Consider the following 15,741-nt stretch of genomic DNA (forward strand, 5'->3'; position numbering starts at 1 on the left):
ACCTTGCAGTGGATGGGAGGTTGCGTGAATTTTAAACTATAACATACAGATTATTATATCATGTCACTAAAGGTATTTTGGTTAGTGAGGTCCATTGCTACAGACAGACACTCTGTTACTTAAGAGCTAAAAATTTACTGTATCAAGACAATGTGCAGCTGTTAGAACCCATTTGGAGGCAATCAGAGACCCTCCACATCCTGCCCAACCTAAATATTAAATACAAAATGAATTAATAAGTTTAATTTTATGACTTTTATTTCAAATTAAAAATTATTATGTAAATTTAATATTCATAAAAATATTTATAGGAAATGGCCCAGAAAGTCGCTTTCATGAGTATTTTTTTTCTTCAAATTTACTCTTAAAGCTTTAAAAAAAATTTTAAATTTCTTTCTCGTATTTATTCGCATCCGGTGAATAGGAACCAGTTCTCGTCAAAACGAAAAAACTATGTCTAGCACCGTATTATAACCAGTTTTCTATGAATATAAAAATGTACAATCATAAGATTAAAACCAGTTTTTTAGCCCGTGCCTTCGGCAACTCGGGGCTTAAAAAACTGGTTTTAATCTTATAATTGTACATTTTATATCCGCGGAAAGCCGTTTATAATACGATGCGAGAAATAACTATTAACTTAATTGCTTCAAAGAGATCTAATGACATATTTGGTAAATGTATTTTATTCTTACTTCCATCTCTGCTAGCTAAGGCCACAGCCCAAGGGTATTCATTAACCTAAAATTTAACCTAAATTCAATATATCAATTCTTCTAAAGGAAAGATTTCTGCGACAATGGGGTATGATTACAACTTTTAAAATATACTTATTAAATAAAATAATAAACATGTTAAAATGGATGTAAGGACATTCTGATATTTTGTAGAATTAATACTTAATCATGCTCATTGTTGTTGAGAATGTTGACAAAAAGTTTCAGTCGTCTTTCTTTTATAAGAGCCGATATAATCACGTTTCCCCCAAAACATTGAAAAATATAAAATAGCTAAAAACCTGCCTAAAAGCATGCTCAACGTTGATAAGATTGTTGACAAGAAATTTCAGCCTTTTATCTTTTATAGGAGCCGAGATAATCATGTTTCTCCCACGATGTCTCAGACAAACGGACAGACATTTCGAATAGAGTAGCTTTGCTAAAAAAAAAAAACTTACAGCAGTTTCGTTGCCACCAACAATTTTAGTTCCAGCTTTTTTAATTCCACACTTTGTGTTTGTTATTCCAGCTAAATCTAAATGGTTGTAAGTCATTTATAACTTTCTAATAAGCATAATTCATTTATTTCCAGCAGTTTTAGAGATATTTTACAACAGACAGAATGATGGAATATTGCTTGATAGTAACTTTAGTAGTTATTCCTAAGACAATATTTACACTAAACATAAGCAGACATCAAATTCAAATTCAAATATTGGGACAAAACAACATATACATATAATATCAATATTTATTAATAAAAGTTACATTGAATTAAAAATTTATCAATTATAGATTTTTAAGAAGACGAAGAAAGTCCCTTAATGGCGTCATAAAATTGAGTTATGGGGAGAGGAGTAGTGGGAAATCCCTAAAAAAGAGATGGATAATCCATCGTTTTTATGATGTAACATGCTAATTTTTTTAAGGGACTTTTTTGTCTTCAATCTTTGTCCGAGCCCTTTAGTCATGCCTCTAGTTCAAGATTTAAAATTTCAGGGACAATTCTATCAATCTAAACTAACCTGAGCACGTTGTCTCGGTACAACAAGGAAGAAAGGTTCCAAAGGTTCTATAATTTTTAAAAAGGATGAATAATAGAAAAGTAGCGAAGCTTTCTAAAACTGAGAAAATGTTAAAAACAATATTTAAAAATCCATAAAAGCAAAGCCCTAAAACGGTGTGACAAACGAACATTAACACTTGTAGAGTGTCAGAATATAAATGTATAAAATAATGTTAAGGAAATAAATTTTTATGACTTGATTATAGAGTATAAAATTTTACTTTGTTGTTCTAGGAATCAGTATTCCAAGAATCAGATCAATGGAATAATCATATCATATAAAAATTTGCTGTTAAAAAAATAAAACACGTTTAAAATTTACCTACGGACATTCTGGTAACGATTATAGAGTTCCCTACGCTTTCTGAATCGTACTCCTACAGGAATCACCATGCAAAGTTTGAAATCAATAGGACAATTCTAACATGTCTAAAGTAACGGAAAGAGCTAACCCTTACGGACTAACGGACGGACTGCCGGACGGACGGATCGACCATTCGCTTTTAAAAAATTAATTGAAATTAAATAATAGTTATTTCTTGCATCGTATTATAAACAGCTTTCCGCGGATATAGAATGTACAAATATAAGATTAAAACTAGTTTTTTAGCCCCGAGATGCCGAAGGCACGGGCTAAAACACTGGTTTTAATCTTATGATTGTACATTTTTATATTCGTAGAGAGCTGGATATAATACGATGCTAGACATAGTTTTTTTGTATGGATGAGAACCGGTTCCTATCCACCGGATTCGAATGAATACGAGAAATACCTTTCTGCTTCATCTTCAAGTGACACCATCTAAAAAAAATTAATTTAACTTTACAAAGCGTCTCAAAAATCAGCCATGTGATGTCATTAAAAATGAGGGATTATCCACAAGTTTTTTAGGAATTTTTCTTTCCCACTTTTCTCATCTCCCTCATTTTTATGACGACACATGGCTATTTTTTAAACACTTTGTAAAGTTACCATATTAATGCAGTACATAAACAAGAAAAACTAAATCAGAATAACTTTATTTTTATTAAAAACTTTTAGATGCATATCATCTCTACAAGTATTCACTCCCCTTACTGACTCATTCCGGTAAATTTTGTATTCCGGTATTGGAGTCATTGCAATTATAGTATATTGATTCAGAATGATTACCTTAGCTGATCTGGTACATTGTCGACATTGACTCTAAAAATAAAATATTTGATACATATCTTCATAACATTTTATGTTTATTTCTTTATTGTTTGTTAATTTTCAAAAGCGAAGCTTTTCTATAATTAGGGTCAGTCCGTCCTCCCGAGACGGATAGCTTATTTTAGAAATATCCTATCGATTTCAAACTTTGCATGGTGATTTTCTGTACTTAGGGTAAGTCCGCCAGCCATATTAGAATTGTCATATCTATTTTACCCTTTGCATGGTGATTCCTGTAGTAGTTAGGTACGATTTAGAAAGCGTAGCAATTCTATAATCATTACCAGAATGTTCGTACGTCCATGTTGATGTTTTTACTTTTTCAACAATAATTTTTTGTGATCTAATTATCCGATTGTTTTTATTTTTGGTATACTGTTCCTAGGACAACAAAGTATATTGTTATATGCGAAGCATCTCTATAATTAAGTCCTAAAAATGTAAGTATGTCCTTAGGAATGTCCTGTATTTAGGCAGTTTTTCAGCAGATTTACTTACAATTTTGTTTCTTTTATACATTTATATTATGATTATTTTGTTCTCACACTATACAAGTGTCAATGTTCGTTTGTCCTACCGTTTATGGATATTGTTATCCTTGTTTAAACATAGTCCTACGTTAATCAATAACGCAACAAGTCAAAAATCACTATGAGACTAGCTTTCGATCGAAAAATCTTCATGTTTTGAAAGGACATACGGACATTCTGGTAAAGATTATAGAGTCGCTACGCTTTCTAAATCGTACCTTACTGTTATAGGAATCACAAAGCAAAGGACAATTTTTAACAGATCTAAATCAACGAAAAAAGCTAACCGTATCACAAAAAGAGCTATCTGTCCTTGACGGACAGACTGACCAAAATTATACAAAATATAGCTTTTAATAAATGAATATACTTACACCACAACTGTATACGTTGGATAAAAAGCAGCAAAACACCAATAATGAATAAATTTCCTACAAAAAATGTAAAATAAATACTGATTTTAAATAAATTAATCGGGTGAAATCCCTTTCGTGGCAACGCCTTTTAAGGGGGTTTTTCGTCGTATTTTCACACTCACAGTAGGTTTTCCCCTATTTAGAACCCTGCGGAGCAATCATCTAACCCAACTTAACATAACCTAACTTAAAATAGCCAATAAAGAGGCGTTCCTTTGGTCCAATTGTATAAAATTCATCTAAATAAAAAACGATTGGTTTGAATTATTTTCTTTTTAATTAAAAAAGAAAATTGATGTGGTAATTTTTTTTCTTGGGGTGATTTATCTTTGTAGGGTGGTGGTACTCTCCCCTAAAAAAGTTGCAAAACTTCACAGGACATATGAGAAGCTACCATGTAAAGGAGAACCATATCGGTTCAGTGGTTAGCAAGATCCTTCGGTACAGAGAGACAAACATACATCCTGTTACTTTATTGTAAGGATTGACTTATCCCTATGATCAATAATAGTACACATTAAATTGTTTGGCCCGGGGCGGGTTCAATTTGTGTAGATAATCCAGGGATAAGGAAGGGATAAGACAATGGTCGATAAATTGGTGTAGATTCCCAATAATGAAACACCAAATAACCCTTGTGTAGATTACAATTTAACGGGCTAATCAAAATTTAATAAAAGGCCCCAAAGTTGTTGGGCCAACTATAATAAAACTTTGGGGACTAGTTTGTTAAACAGCCCAATGTCCCCTCCCTCCCTGGGCCCAACGCAGGGTCAAATTGTGTAGATAATCAAAGTCAAAACATCATCTGACCTAGGTTTCCGCATTTAAAACAGGTTCCAACACATTTTAAACATCAAAGTAAACAGTAGATTTTATCAGGGAGTGAGAGGACATTGGGCTATTTTTTTTACACATGTCCCCAAAATCTTATAATAAATTTTTCTTATTCGTTGGCTCAGCAACTTTGGGGACTTTTAATGAATCTGATTGGTTGGTTCAATAAATTGAGTGTGCAAACGTTTCAACTATTAATTGTAATCTACAGAGGGGTAATTTATGTATCATCTTTGATGTACATCAATTTATCTGCAATTGTCTTATCCCTTTAGATCTCAGAAATTTTATCCTTAGAAAATATTAGTGGATACGCCCCTAGAAGCACGTAAGTGAAGGAGGGAAGGGATAGGTCAACCAAAATAAGAAAAATAGTTATGTACCTTCCCTAGATCTATTAGAAGTACGCTGCATAGGAATACCGTATAGGTCCAACAGTTAGCGTGATCTTAGGGAACAGACACAAAAACAGACAAACATCCTGTTACTTTGATACAAGAAATCTCTTTAAAAATGGTAAAAATGACTAATTACTAACACTTGTTCTAATTATTTTATCTTTTTGTGCAGTTATTATTAAGAAATTTATATCTTTAAATGACAGAAAATTAGTTGTAAATAATTTAATCATTAAATCCGTCATTTTATCAAGAGTTATAAAATTTCAAAAGTAAAAAATATATATATATGTAGAAAAAAAAATAAAAGCAGAACTCACAAACAAAAAATCAAGAAAAAATCGAATGAAAACATTACCTTAATACTTCTATTGGAACTTGTTGATAATCGCATTTTGTCTGAATTTAAAATACATATAGATAATATCTACTTTACTTTAGATATCACACAGAAATATAATTGATTACATAGGCTTAATAACATGACTTATTTTATGCCTTTAAATAGTTTTAAGATATATTAGAGCCCTGCTCTGCTTATTAAGAGATTGGGCGAAGCCTTTAGTAAATATATCATGTAAGTATTAAAAAAACATATAAATCACGAAAAGATCAAATAATATTAAAAAATACAAGACTCTTTTAAACGAACATGTTTCCTTGCCTAGAATATTTGAGGAACTGAGCGCTAAAAGTGACCTAGGATAACAAAAGGTTCGGGAAGCTTAGTTGCCTTTTTTAGTGTTCATTTGGAACAACAAAATTAATGTATAGCAAAAAAATAATATGATTTCTTTCGAACGAAAATTTTTTTTTGTCATTGCTCTATAAGTATGGTTAGTTTCTTGTGTTTTGATTTTAAAAGGTTTTTTTGTTAACATACCAAATTTTGTCCAGAAAATTGCCTAAAACTTCCTAGATTTAGGATTACTGAAATAGTCCATTTTTAAAATCACAAAGACTTTAAAACAGTATTTACAGAAAATAGGCAATTTTGTTCATTGATTTTTTTTTCATATTATGTCTTTCTTTTTCGAACAACTGCTCCATAACTAATTTTGTTTGTTTGTCCATTTACGGTTTTTGCTGTGCGTCACTACTTTTGTATGTTGCCATCCTAGTTGTATTTTGTTTATTTAGAGGTACACCATTGCCTAAAATTCGTAATAGTACGCATATACATATCTTTGGCTTTCAAGCCGAGTAACAATGGATAAATAATAAGGAAGCTTAAAAAGTCACCATAGAGGTGGATTCTTAAAAAAAAATTTGCCCCACTAATCGCTTAGTGGGGCAAAATTGTTTTTGTGAAAATTTCTCCAAAATCACATAAAAAATCTACAAAAATTAAATAAAATTTTATGTTAATAACCCTTCTATGATTTTGTTTAATTTTTGTAGATTTTTAATGTGATTTTGGTGGATTTTTCACGAAAACAATTTTGCCCCACTAAGCGATTAGTGGGGCAAATATTTTTAAGAATCCACCTCAGATATGAGCCAGAGATGGAGGATAACAACACATCGAAAAAAATTAATAACAGTGTATTTTAATCTTGAATTATTTTCGTTATACTAGCGCCCAATACAATGATCTCAAACAAACTATCTCAATTATTTTGCATATTATATTCCTATACCAATACTAAAATTAAAGAGTTTGTTTTTCCCTATTTTGAACATCAAAATATTATTGTGTTTATTTGACCTTTTCAGATTTTCAATTATAAATTTATTTAGGCTTTTACAAAAAAAAATTTAAGGAATCTTTCTAGTCATTAGAACATGTTATGAGAATTCTTTTTGCTATTTATCAATGACATTATTAGATCGTATATTTGCAAGGGAAGATGGGGGGGGGGGTATAGGGGTGATTAGCTAAAGTTTTTGAAAATATATTTTATTTAACATTCTCCCCTCTCCTCTTACGGTGATTTTCATCCCCTGGGTAGCAATCTGAAATAATTACGATTTCGTAACCCTCCTCAAAAAAAAATAATAATAAACATGAACGTTTTTTGTTTATTTTACATCTACGTTTTTCATTTATTTTGCATCTAAGACATGCGCATTCAGGGAGGAAGGGATTATTTGATTGTAAATTATACTTGTACCCAAAGTTTAATAAATACGCACCCTCATTTGCTATAAAATATGGGTACTTGATTGGTTGGTTCAAACTATCTGCTTCTAAACTTTTCAAAAAGTAATTATAATGTACAGAAAGGGTAACTTTGTTTTGTTGTTTCTTTATAAGTGTGAAAATGAAACACTCCAACACACACACACACACACATCCACTGATTTACGCTCACAAAAAGGGCTTAACTTTAAAAGCAACCCATAAAATACTTTTTATGGCTGATAAATACTTTCCTTAGATTACCTTGTACAGGCGGGATTGCAGTCCAGGACTTATCGACTTGGTGTATTGTCCAGGTCCTGGTTCAGCAATCCAGGAAGACTAAGGGTGACTGATACGCACCCTTCCATGTCCAAACACCCAAGGATATTAGGTGAAGTAACATCTATCAGACAACCAACTCTCTCTGATGCATGACCTTTGTCTGAGAAGTTCTAACTGTGCATGGTAACGAGTTGCGACTGTTACCATGCACAGTAACAGTCGCAGTACCCGAAGACGAGCCACGGTCGCGGGTATTATGATTTATAACATAGAATTAATATTCTACTTCCTTTACATAATAATATGTTAGGTCAGGTTAAAATGGAACTGTCCAAAATTTATAGTTTCGAAAACTGACTAGAAAAATATTGTTTACAAACCAAACATGTTTCACGAATGAGGCCCAATTTTGTAGATCAATTTTTTAACAAGCAAGGGCAACATAATTAGTAATTGCTCACAAAATGAATTTGTCTACATTCAAAGAATATCCATTGAATTTTGTAATTTAATTTTCAAATGACTATTCCCAGGACGATTAGACACAATAATATATGCGTAGCATCTCTATGATTTTGTAAAGTTTTAACGTCAATGTTAAATATCTTACATTTAAGCAATTTTAAAACATTTGAACATTAGTCTTTTTGTCCGCCAGAAAGATAAGTATTTAACATAATTTATAGTTGTTCTTTTGTTTTATTTGTTAACTTCGCTGTCACTGATTTGATTATTGTTTATATCCATAATATAATCTTGTAATAACCAGACTTGACTGAAAAACGGACACATACACCATCCTATCCCAGGGATCTAAAGGGATAAGACAATGGACAATAAATTGATGTACTTCACTAATGGTGATACTCAAAATTACCTCTTCTGTAGATTACAATTAGTGGTTGAAATGTTTTGACAGTCAACTTAATTAACCAACCAATCAAAATTTAATAAAAGGCCCTAAAGTTGATGAGCTAACGAATAAGAATAAGTTAATATAAAACTTTGGGGACTAGTGTAATAAACAGCCCAATGTCCCCTTCCTTCCTGATCAATTCCCCTCCAACCGTTTTTTTTTCTCACATACACTTTTTTTACTAGCGCAGCTACTCTACAACTATTCCATTTACGACATACTTCCATGAAAACCACTTACATAAAGAAGCAGTAAATATTGCCTATTTAGAAATGACGTCATACAATATATATGACAAATGATAGGCCAGTATACTTATACTTATATATTTATATTGACCAATGGTAAAATATATGCTTGCCTATTATTGTTCATTTGTATTGTATGACGTCATTTTTTATTAGGCACTATTTGCTGCTTCTTATATTAAACATTATTATATGCCCAGCAAAACCATAGAAAACTAAGTATGTTCATAAATAAACTACCATTATATTAGTATTTCTCGTATTCATTGGAATCCGGTGGATAGGAACCGGTTCTCATCCATACGAAAAAACTATGTCTGGCATCGTATTATATCCAGTTTTCTACGAATATAAAAATGTACAATCATACCTCGGGGCTAAGAAACTAGTTTTAATTTCAATATTGTACATTCTATATTCGCGGAAAGCCGTTTATAATATTATAGACAGCTTTCCGCAGATATCAGAATGAAAAAAAATCATAGGTTTAAAACCAGTTTTGTTAGCCCCGAAAGTTCGAGGGCCCTGCTAAAAATGGTACTAATTTTATGATTTTTATTTTAATATTCGTTAAATATTCCTTATAATTCGCTGCTTTACATGAGAACCGGTTCTAATCTAACACGGATATTAGTCGGTTTGGAAGACATACTGGAATAAAAAAAATATTTTTGTTATTACTGCGCAATTCATGAATATAAATGTCCTTGAATTAAATTCATGCACACTCCTTGTAAATTAACCCTAGCCAAGACTGATAAAAAAAAATTTAGGATCATATGAAGGAAATGAAGTCATTCCTAAAAAGGACAGAAATTCCCTTCCAAAAAGGACAGAAATCATCTTCCTTTTTCTCAGATATCTCAAATATGGACAAAAATCACTCTCCTTTTTCTCACATATCTGAAAAAGAGGATAAAAATCACCTTCCTAAATCTCACTTAATCTTCCTAATTCTCAGAAAATTAACCCAATACCTCTAAGTTCTTCCTTATTCTCAGATAGCCTACCTTATTCTAAGAAATTCTTCCTTATTCTAATAAGATCTACCTTATTCTAAGAAATACTTCCTAATTCTATGACAATCTACCTTATTCTAAGACATTCTTCCTTATTCTAAGAAATTCTTCCTAATTCTATGAAAATCTACCTTATTATAAGACATTCTTCCTTATTCTAAGAAAATCTACCTTATTCTAAGACATTCTTCCTTATTCTAAGAAATTCTTAGTTATTCTAATAAGATCTACCTTATTCTAAGAAATACTTCCTAAATCTATGAAAATCTACCATATTATAAGACATTCTTCCTTATTCTAAGAAAATCTACCTTATTCTAAGACATTCTTCCTAATTCTATGAAAATCTATCTTATTCTAAGACATTCTTCCTTATTCTAAGAAAATCTACCTTATTCTAAGACATTCTTCCTTATTCTAAGAAAATCTACCTTATTCTAAGACATTCTTCCCTATTCTAAGAAAATCTCTTCCTAAATCTCACTTAATCTTCCTAACTATAAGAAAATTAAAACATTACCTCCTAGTTCTTCCTTATTCTCAGATAGCCTACCTTATTCTAAGAAATTCTTCCTTATTCTAATAAGATCTACCTTATTCTAAGAAATACTTCCTAATTCTATGAAAATCTACCTTATTATAAGACATTCTTCCTTATTCTAAGAAAATCTACCTTATTCCCTCAAAGTCTTCCTTCTCATCACATATCCTTCCTTTGTTTCAGATAATTTAGCTAATTCTTGCTAATTAGACCAACCATTCCTGGGATCTTAAGCTTCAGACAGAAAAACCTTACTATTTTCTTCATATTCTACCAGGAGATAAGAACAGTGCTGTGTTGCAATAATTTTATGTAGATCAGATTTTTTTCATCCAAATAAAAAAGCTAGCTTTTTTTAAGAGTGAAAAATAAGAATGTTTTTAATTTAATGACAAACTAGCCCCTAGAGACCTCTTTAATTTTAGTGGGTTTTAAATTTTTTTTTTTGGGGGGGGAGATTTTTCCTAGGGGAGATATCTCTTTAGAATGTGTTAGTACTCTCCCCCAAAATAGCTATAAACCTTCCTTTGTCTTATAAGAAGCTAAACAGTAATGAAGAACCATACTGCTTCTATATATAATATTAAAAAAATATTCTTATAAAAAAGATAGCTTTTAGAAATTAGAAAAAAAAACGTCCGTCAGCTTGGCTAGCCTGGACAAGAATTTGACGCAGCACGGCGGCCTACATGGTAAGGGAGGGCGTGTATTTTTCAAGAACGAACACAAACCCACAGACATACATTTAAAATAAGACCATAGACTATGTATATTTAGAATTTAAAGAATTTTAATGGATAATTAATTATATTGTTAGTGTTTTATTTCAAACTAGCGGCTACGCTCCTAGAGACACTTTTAGGGGCACTTTAGGTGGTGGGAATTGAATTTAATATCTCCATTTTCTATAGTAGTTTAAAATGAAAAAGTGAAAAAAATGAAGGGAAGGGGGTTAATTTTTTTGTTTTGTTGGGGGGGGGGGTGACCATACTCATCCCCACATTTTTCATTTCTGTTTTTTTTTTATTTTAAATTAAAAATTTTTGTAAAGGAGTAATATTTTTCAAGGTGGATGGTGGTACCCTTCTTAAAATAGCTATAAACCTTCTCAGGATCTATGAGAAGCTACAGTGTAAAAGTGAACCATATCGGTTCAGCGGTAACTAATTATTTTAAAAAAACTTTTATATTACATATTCTATATTTATAAATTTTCTTTGATATGTTGTCCTTGTCCCATGCCGAAACAGAGAAATCAACCTATAATCAGGAATTAAGAGGGATAGGACAATGGATGATAAATCAATTTACTTAATTAATTAAATAAAAAGTCTCTAAAGTTGTTGAGCCCATAAATAAGAAATTGTTAAAATAAAACTTAGTGTACTTTGTAATAATCCAGGGAGGGAGTGAATATTGAGCTGTTTATTACACTGCACTGGTCCCCAAAGTTTTATAATAACGTTTTCTTATTCAGTGACTTAAAACTTTTATTGAATTTTATTGGTTTGTACATTAAAATGAGTGTCCTGTCCATTAACGATTCAATTCAACCACTAATTATAACTTACATATGGATAATTTTATGTTTAATCAGTGAGGATTTACATCAACTTATCGGCAATTGTCTTATCCCTTAGATCCCTGTTAATAGTAAACGATTCAACCACCAATTATAACTTACAGAAGGGATAATTTTATGTTTAATCATTGAGGATTTACATCAACTTATCGCCAATTGTCTTATCCCTTTAGATCTGCTAATAGTACATTAACGGAATGAATGAATAATAATAGAACATATGGGATGACCAACATCAGAGCTAAAGAATTGTTGATTTTCGGATAATTTTACAATTAAAAATATATGTTCAAAAGATATAAAGGATTATGAATTTTCTTAATATTCATATTACTTACTACCAAAAAATAAAATATTTCTTAATATCAAAACTTTTTGTATTTAGATTTTAGTATTGGTCTTTACAAGCAACAATTTTGGGTCGGGTTGGGTCATTTTTTATAAGGATGGTTCGATTTTTAAAGTTATAAGTACCCTATCTTAATGACATAAAGTTACATAGAAAAGTTGTCGCCAAATTAAGTTGCTAACCTGTTTATTGGTCAGTTTATTCACCATAAAGAAGGAAAATAGATAGGGTAAAGGGGAGAGGGGATAGATAATGTTTTAACCATCTACAACAATGATATTTTAAGAGGATACGAAATTATGGTTCATCATCCAATTAATTTTATATTGATTCACATGGATACTATCACAGGAGAAAATTTTTAGTCAGTTTAGGTTGCAATTTCCCTTTGATTTTATTTGGTGGGCCATTTTCCAGTAGGAAGGGAGGGAATAGGGTAAAGGAATTGGGTGGAAAAGATCGTTATTTTAGCCTGCAAGAGAGTTCACTCTATTATAGAACATGAAAATCTTGTGTAAGATCTAAGTAATAATAAATCCATTGTGGTGAATTCAAAATTGATAAAAAACATTGAAAATTGACCCACTCTAATCTTCATAGGATATATTGCGCAATCGCAAGGGGAGTTATGTGTCAATTTTTTTTCTTATTTTGAAAAGCTAGCTTTTACACAAGAACATATATTTTACTATCCTTACAATAAAAGTAACAGGATCTGTGTCTGTTTATCTGTGTGTATATCTTGTTAACTTCTAAACCAAATATTTTTTAAAAATTTAAAAATTAGGAAACCCACTAGGGGCATAGCAGCTAGTTTTTCAATAAATTAAGAAGCATTTTTATTTTTTGCTCTTATAAAAAGCTATCTTTTTTATTTGGATGAAAAAAATCTGACCTAGATAAAATCAAAATTATTGCCATCCTGTTCTCATCTCCTGGTAGAATATGAGGAAAATAGTAAGGTTTTTCTGTCTGAAGCTTAAGATCCCAGAAATGGTTGGTCTAATTAGCAAGAATTAGCTAAATTATCTGAGACAAAGGAAGGATATGTGATGAGAAGGAAGACTTAGAGGGAATAAGGTAGATTTTTTTAGAATAAGGAAGAATATCTTATAATAAGGTAGATTTTCTTAGAATAAGGAAGAATATCTTAGAATAAGGTAGAATGTGGGGGAACAAGGTAGATTTTCTTAGAATAAGGTAGAATGTGGGAGAACAAAGTAGATTTTCTTAGAATAAGGAAAAATTTCTTAGAATAAGGTAGAATGTGGGGGAACAAGGTAGATTTACTTAGAATAAGGAAGAATATCTTAGAATAAGGTAGAATGTGGAGAAACAAGGTAGATTTTCTTAGAATAAGGAAGAATTTCTTAGAATAAGGTAGAATTTCTTAGAATAAGAAAGAATTTGGGGAAATAAGGTAGATTTACTTAGAATAAGGAAGAATATCTTAAAATAAGGTAGAATGTGGGAAAACAAGGTAGATTTTCTTAGAATAAGGAAGAATTTCTTAGAATAAGGTAGAATTTCTTAGAATAAGGTAGAATTTCTTAGAATAAGAAAGAATTTGGGGGAATAAGGTAGATTTACTCAGAATAAGGAAGAGTATCTTAGAATAAGAAAGAATTTGGGGAAATAAGGAAGATTTACTTAGAATAAGGAAGAATATCTTAGAATAAGGTAGAATGTGAGGGAACAAGGTAGATTTTCTTAGAATAAGGAAGAATTTCTTAGAATAAGCTAGAATTTCTTAGAATAAGAAAGAATTTGGGGGAATAAGGTAGATTTATTAAACATGGTTGTAATAGTGAGGAAAAGGAAGAATTTCTAAGAGCTAGGAAGAATGTGTAAGATGGTGGACAGAGGTCACCTTCCTTTAGTGAGAATTTGTAAGATAGTGGACAGAAATCACCTTCCTTACTGAGAATTTGTAAGAAAAAGGAAAGGAAATAGCCTTCCTATACCCAAGGAAGGCAATTTCTGTCCTTTTAAGGAATGACTTCATTTCCTTCATATGATCCAAAATTTATATTACAGTAGATATTAAGTCTAAAATAGCATATTATTTACTGTTACACAAGTTTTAAACATGAACATAGAAACGATGGATAGATTTTTTCCAGGGGGGAAGGGAGGGGACAATGGATCCAAAATTCATATTTTGACAGTCTTGGACTTTGGGTACCAGAACACATGCAACTTTTATTATTTTGGCAAAGAAGGTGTATTAACTTTTTTGCTTTTTATTTAAGATAGCTAGCCGGTGCTTTTAGTTAGTATCATAGAATTCAGATATGTAATCGGTTTTTTGTAGACCTCTTATTTTTTAAGTAATTTAAGTTTAATAATTCATTATTATACAAATCTAATAAAAATCTAATAAAAATATCTATATTTTTGAAATTTTCCAGCTATATCTGGTTTTGAAGATATTGAGTTAGAACTCTAAAATTGAATCAATTGCCCATTGTCCCCTCCCTTACTCCCTGGATTTTTTCGCACCTAGTACATGCACAGTACGTATATGTGTAATTTGTCATACTTTTTGGGTAGTAACAGACGTAAAAAGGTGTTTTTAAACTAAAAAAATTTCAATATTACAATTTGATTTCAATTGCTTTAATAATTAAATTAATGTATTTGAAATCTTTAGATGGAAATACAGCAGTTTCTCTTAAAGTGAGTAATTTAGTATAACCCTAAGCCCCCCCCCCCCCCACCCCCAAACACCTGCTAAAAATAAATTGAAAAGGGACGGATGGTTACTTTAGGTTAAGTTAGGTTATATTAGTTACTTTAGAAGCCCGCAGGGTTAGTTCATTCCTAGAGGTCCTGCCTTTTAGGGCCTCCACAAGGGTTAGTAAGAAAACACTACACCCCTTATTTTAAATTGATTTTTTAAAAGTTAGGGGGAAGGTCTCATTTTCTGGAGGAAAGCAATTTGTCCTTTGGTAGCTTAGATATAAAAAGGAAAAAAAGTTTAAAGGTCTAAAGTATTAACCAAAAACTTTGTTGCCAAAAAGCTATAATATGCCAATTCATTTTTTTGCAGTTTAATTATATTTGTATTTTTTGAAATGTATAAACACCCGAATCCAAAAAATAACCTTGCATGACCTATGATACTGGGAAGTTAGATAGATAGTAATAAAATGTCGTTGCTCATAGTCCTACGCGGTCATACGCAATATTGGAAGGGTGACGCAAAAAAACGCGGTTTGAGAAAAATGTATCTTTATTTCTTAGTGATTTAAAAAATCTTGCCTGCATCGCTTTTATATTATAGAGAAAATAAGTAAATAAAATAATATTTTACCTCAAAAATTGATATACAGGGTGGGGCAAATAAGACCGGACAAATTCTAACTTCTAAACAAATTAACATAAAATCGTCAATTTTTAAGATTTCATTGAATTTTAAAAACTGGCAAGCAAAATAGGTATATGACTATTAGATTATTCAATAAAATCGCCGCCCGCCTCAATCACCGCCTTCACCCGCCCCCTGAACCGCCCAT

The 15,741-nt window shown here is 31.2% G+C and overlaps 1 protein-coding gene across 1 annotated transcript in view; it reads right to left on the reverse strand.

Moving 5' to 3' along the window:
• Nucleotides 1-15,741, reverse strand: part of LOC145324775 (trypsin-like) — a 40,312-nt gene that overhangs the window by 8,531 nt on the left and 16,040 nt on the right. The window contains exons 2-9 of the mRNA XM_080167410.1: nt 5,520-5,559; nt 3,885-3,941; nt 2,939-2,971; nt 2,559-2,587; nt 1,745-1,791; nt 1,178-1,254; nt 696-741; nt 139-209 (exon numbers count right to left, since the gene is read on the reverse strand). Coding sequence (XP_080023536.1) covers nt 139-209; nt 696-741; nt 1,178-1,254; nt 1,745-1,791; nt 2,559-2,587; nt 2,939-2,971; nt 3,885-3,941; nt 5,520-5,555 — 396 coding nt within the window. The 5' untranslated portion in view covers nt 5,556-5,559. The remainder of the gene's footprint in view (nt 1-138; nt 210-695; nt 742-1,177; nt 1,255-1,744; nt 1,792-2,558; nt 2,588-2,938; nt 2,972-3,884; nt 3,942-5,519; nt 5,560-15,741) is intronic.

This window comes from Acartia tonsa, chromosome 7 (genome assembly GCF_053477335.1).
Source record: "Acartia tonsa isolate MP-2025a chromosome 7, ASM5347733v1, whole genome shotgun sequence".
Taxonomy (NCBI): domain Eukaryota; kingdom Metazoa; phylum Arthropoda; class Copepoda; order Calanoida; family Acartiidae; genus Acartia; species Acartia tonsa.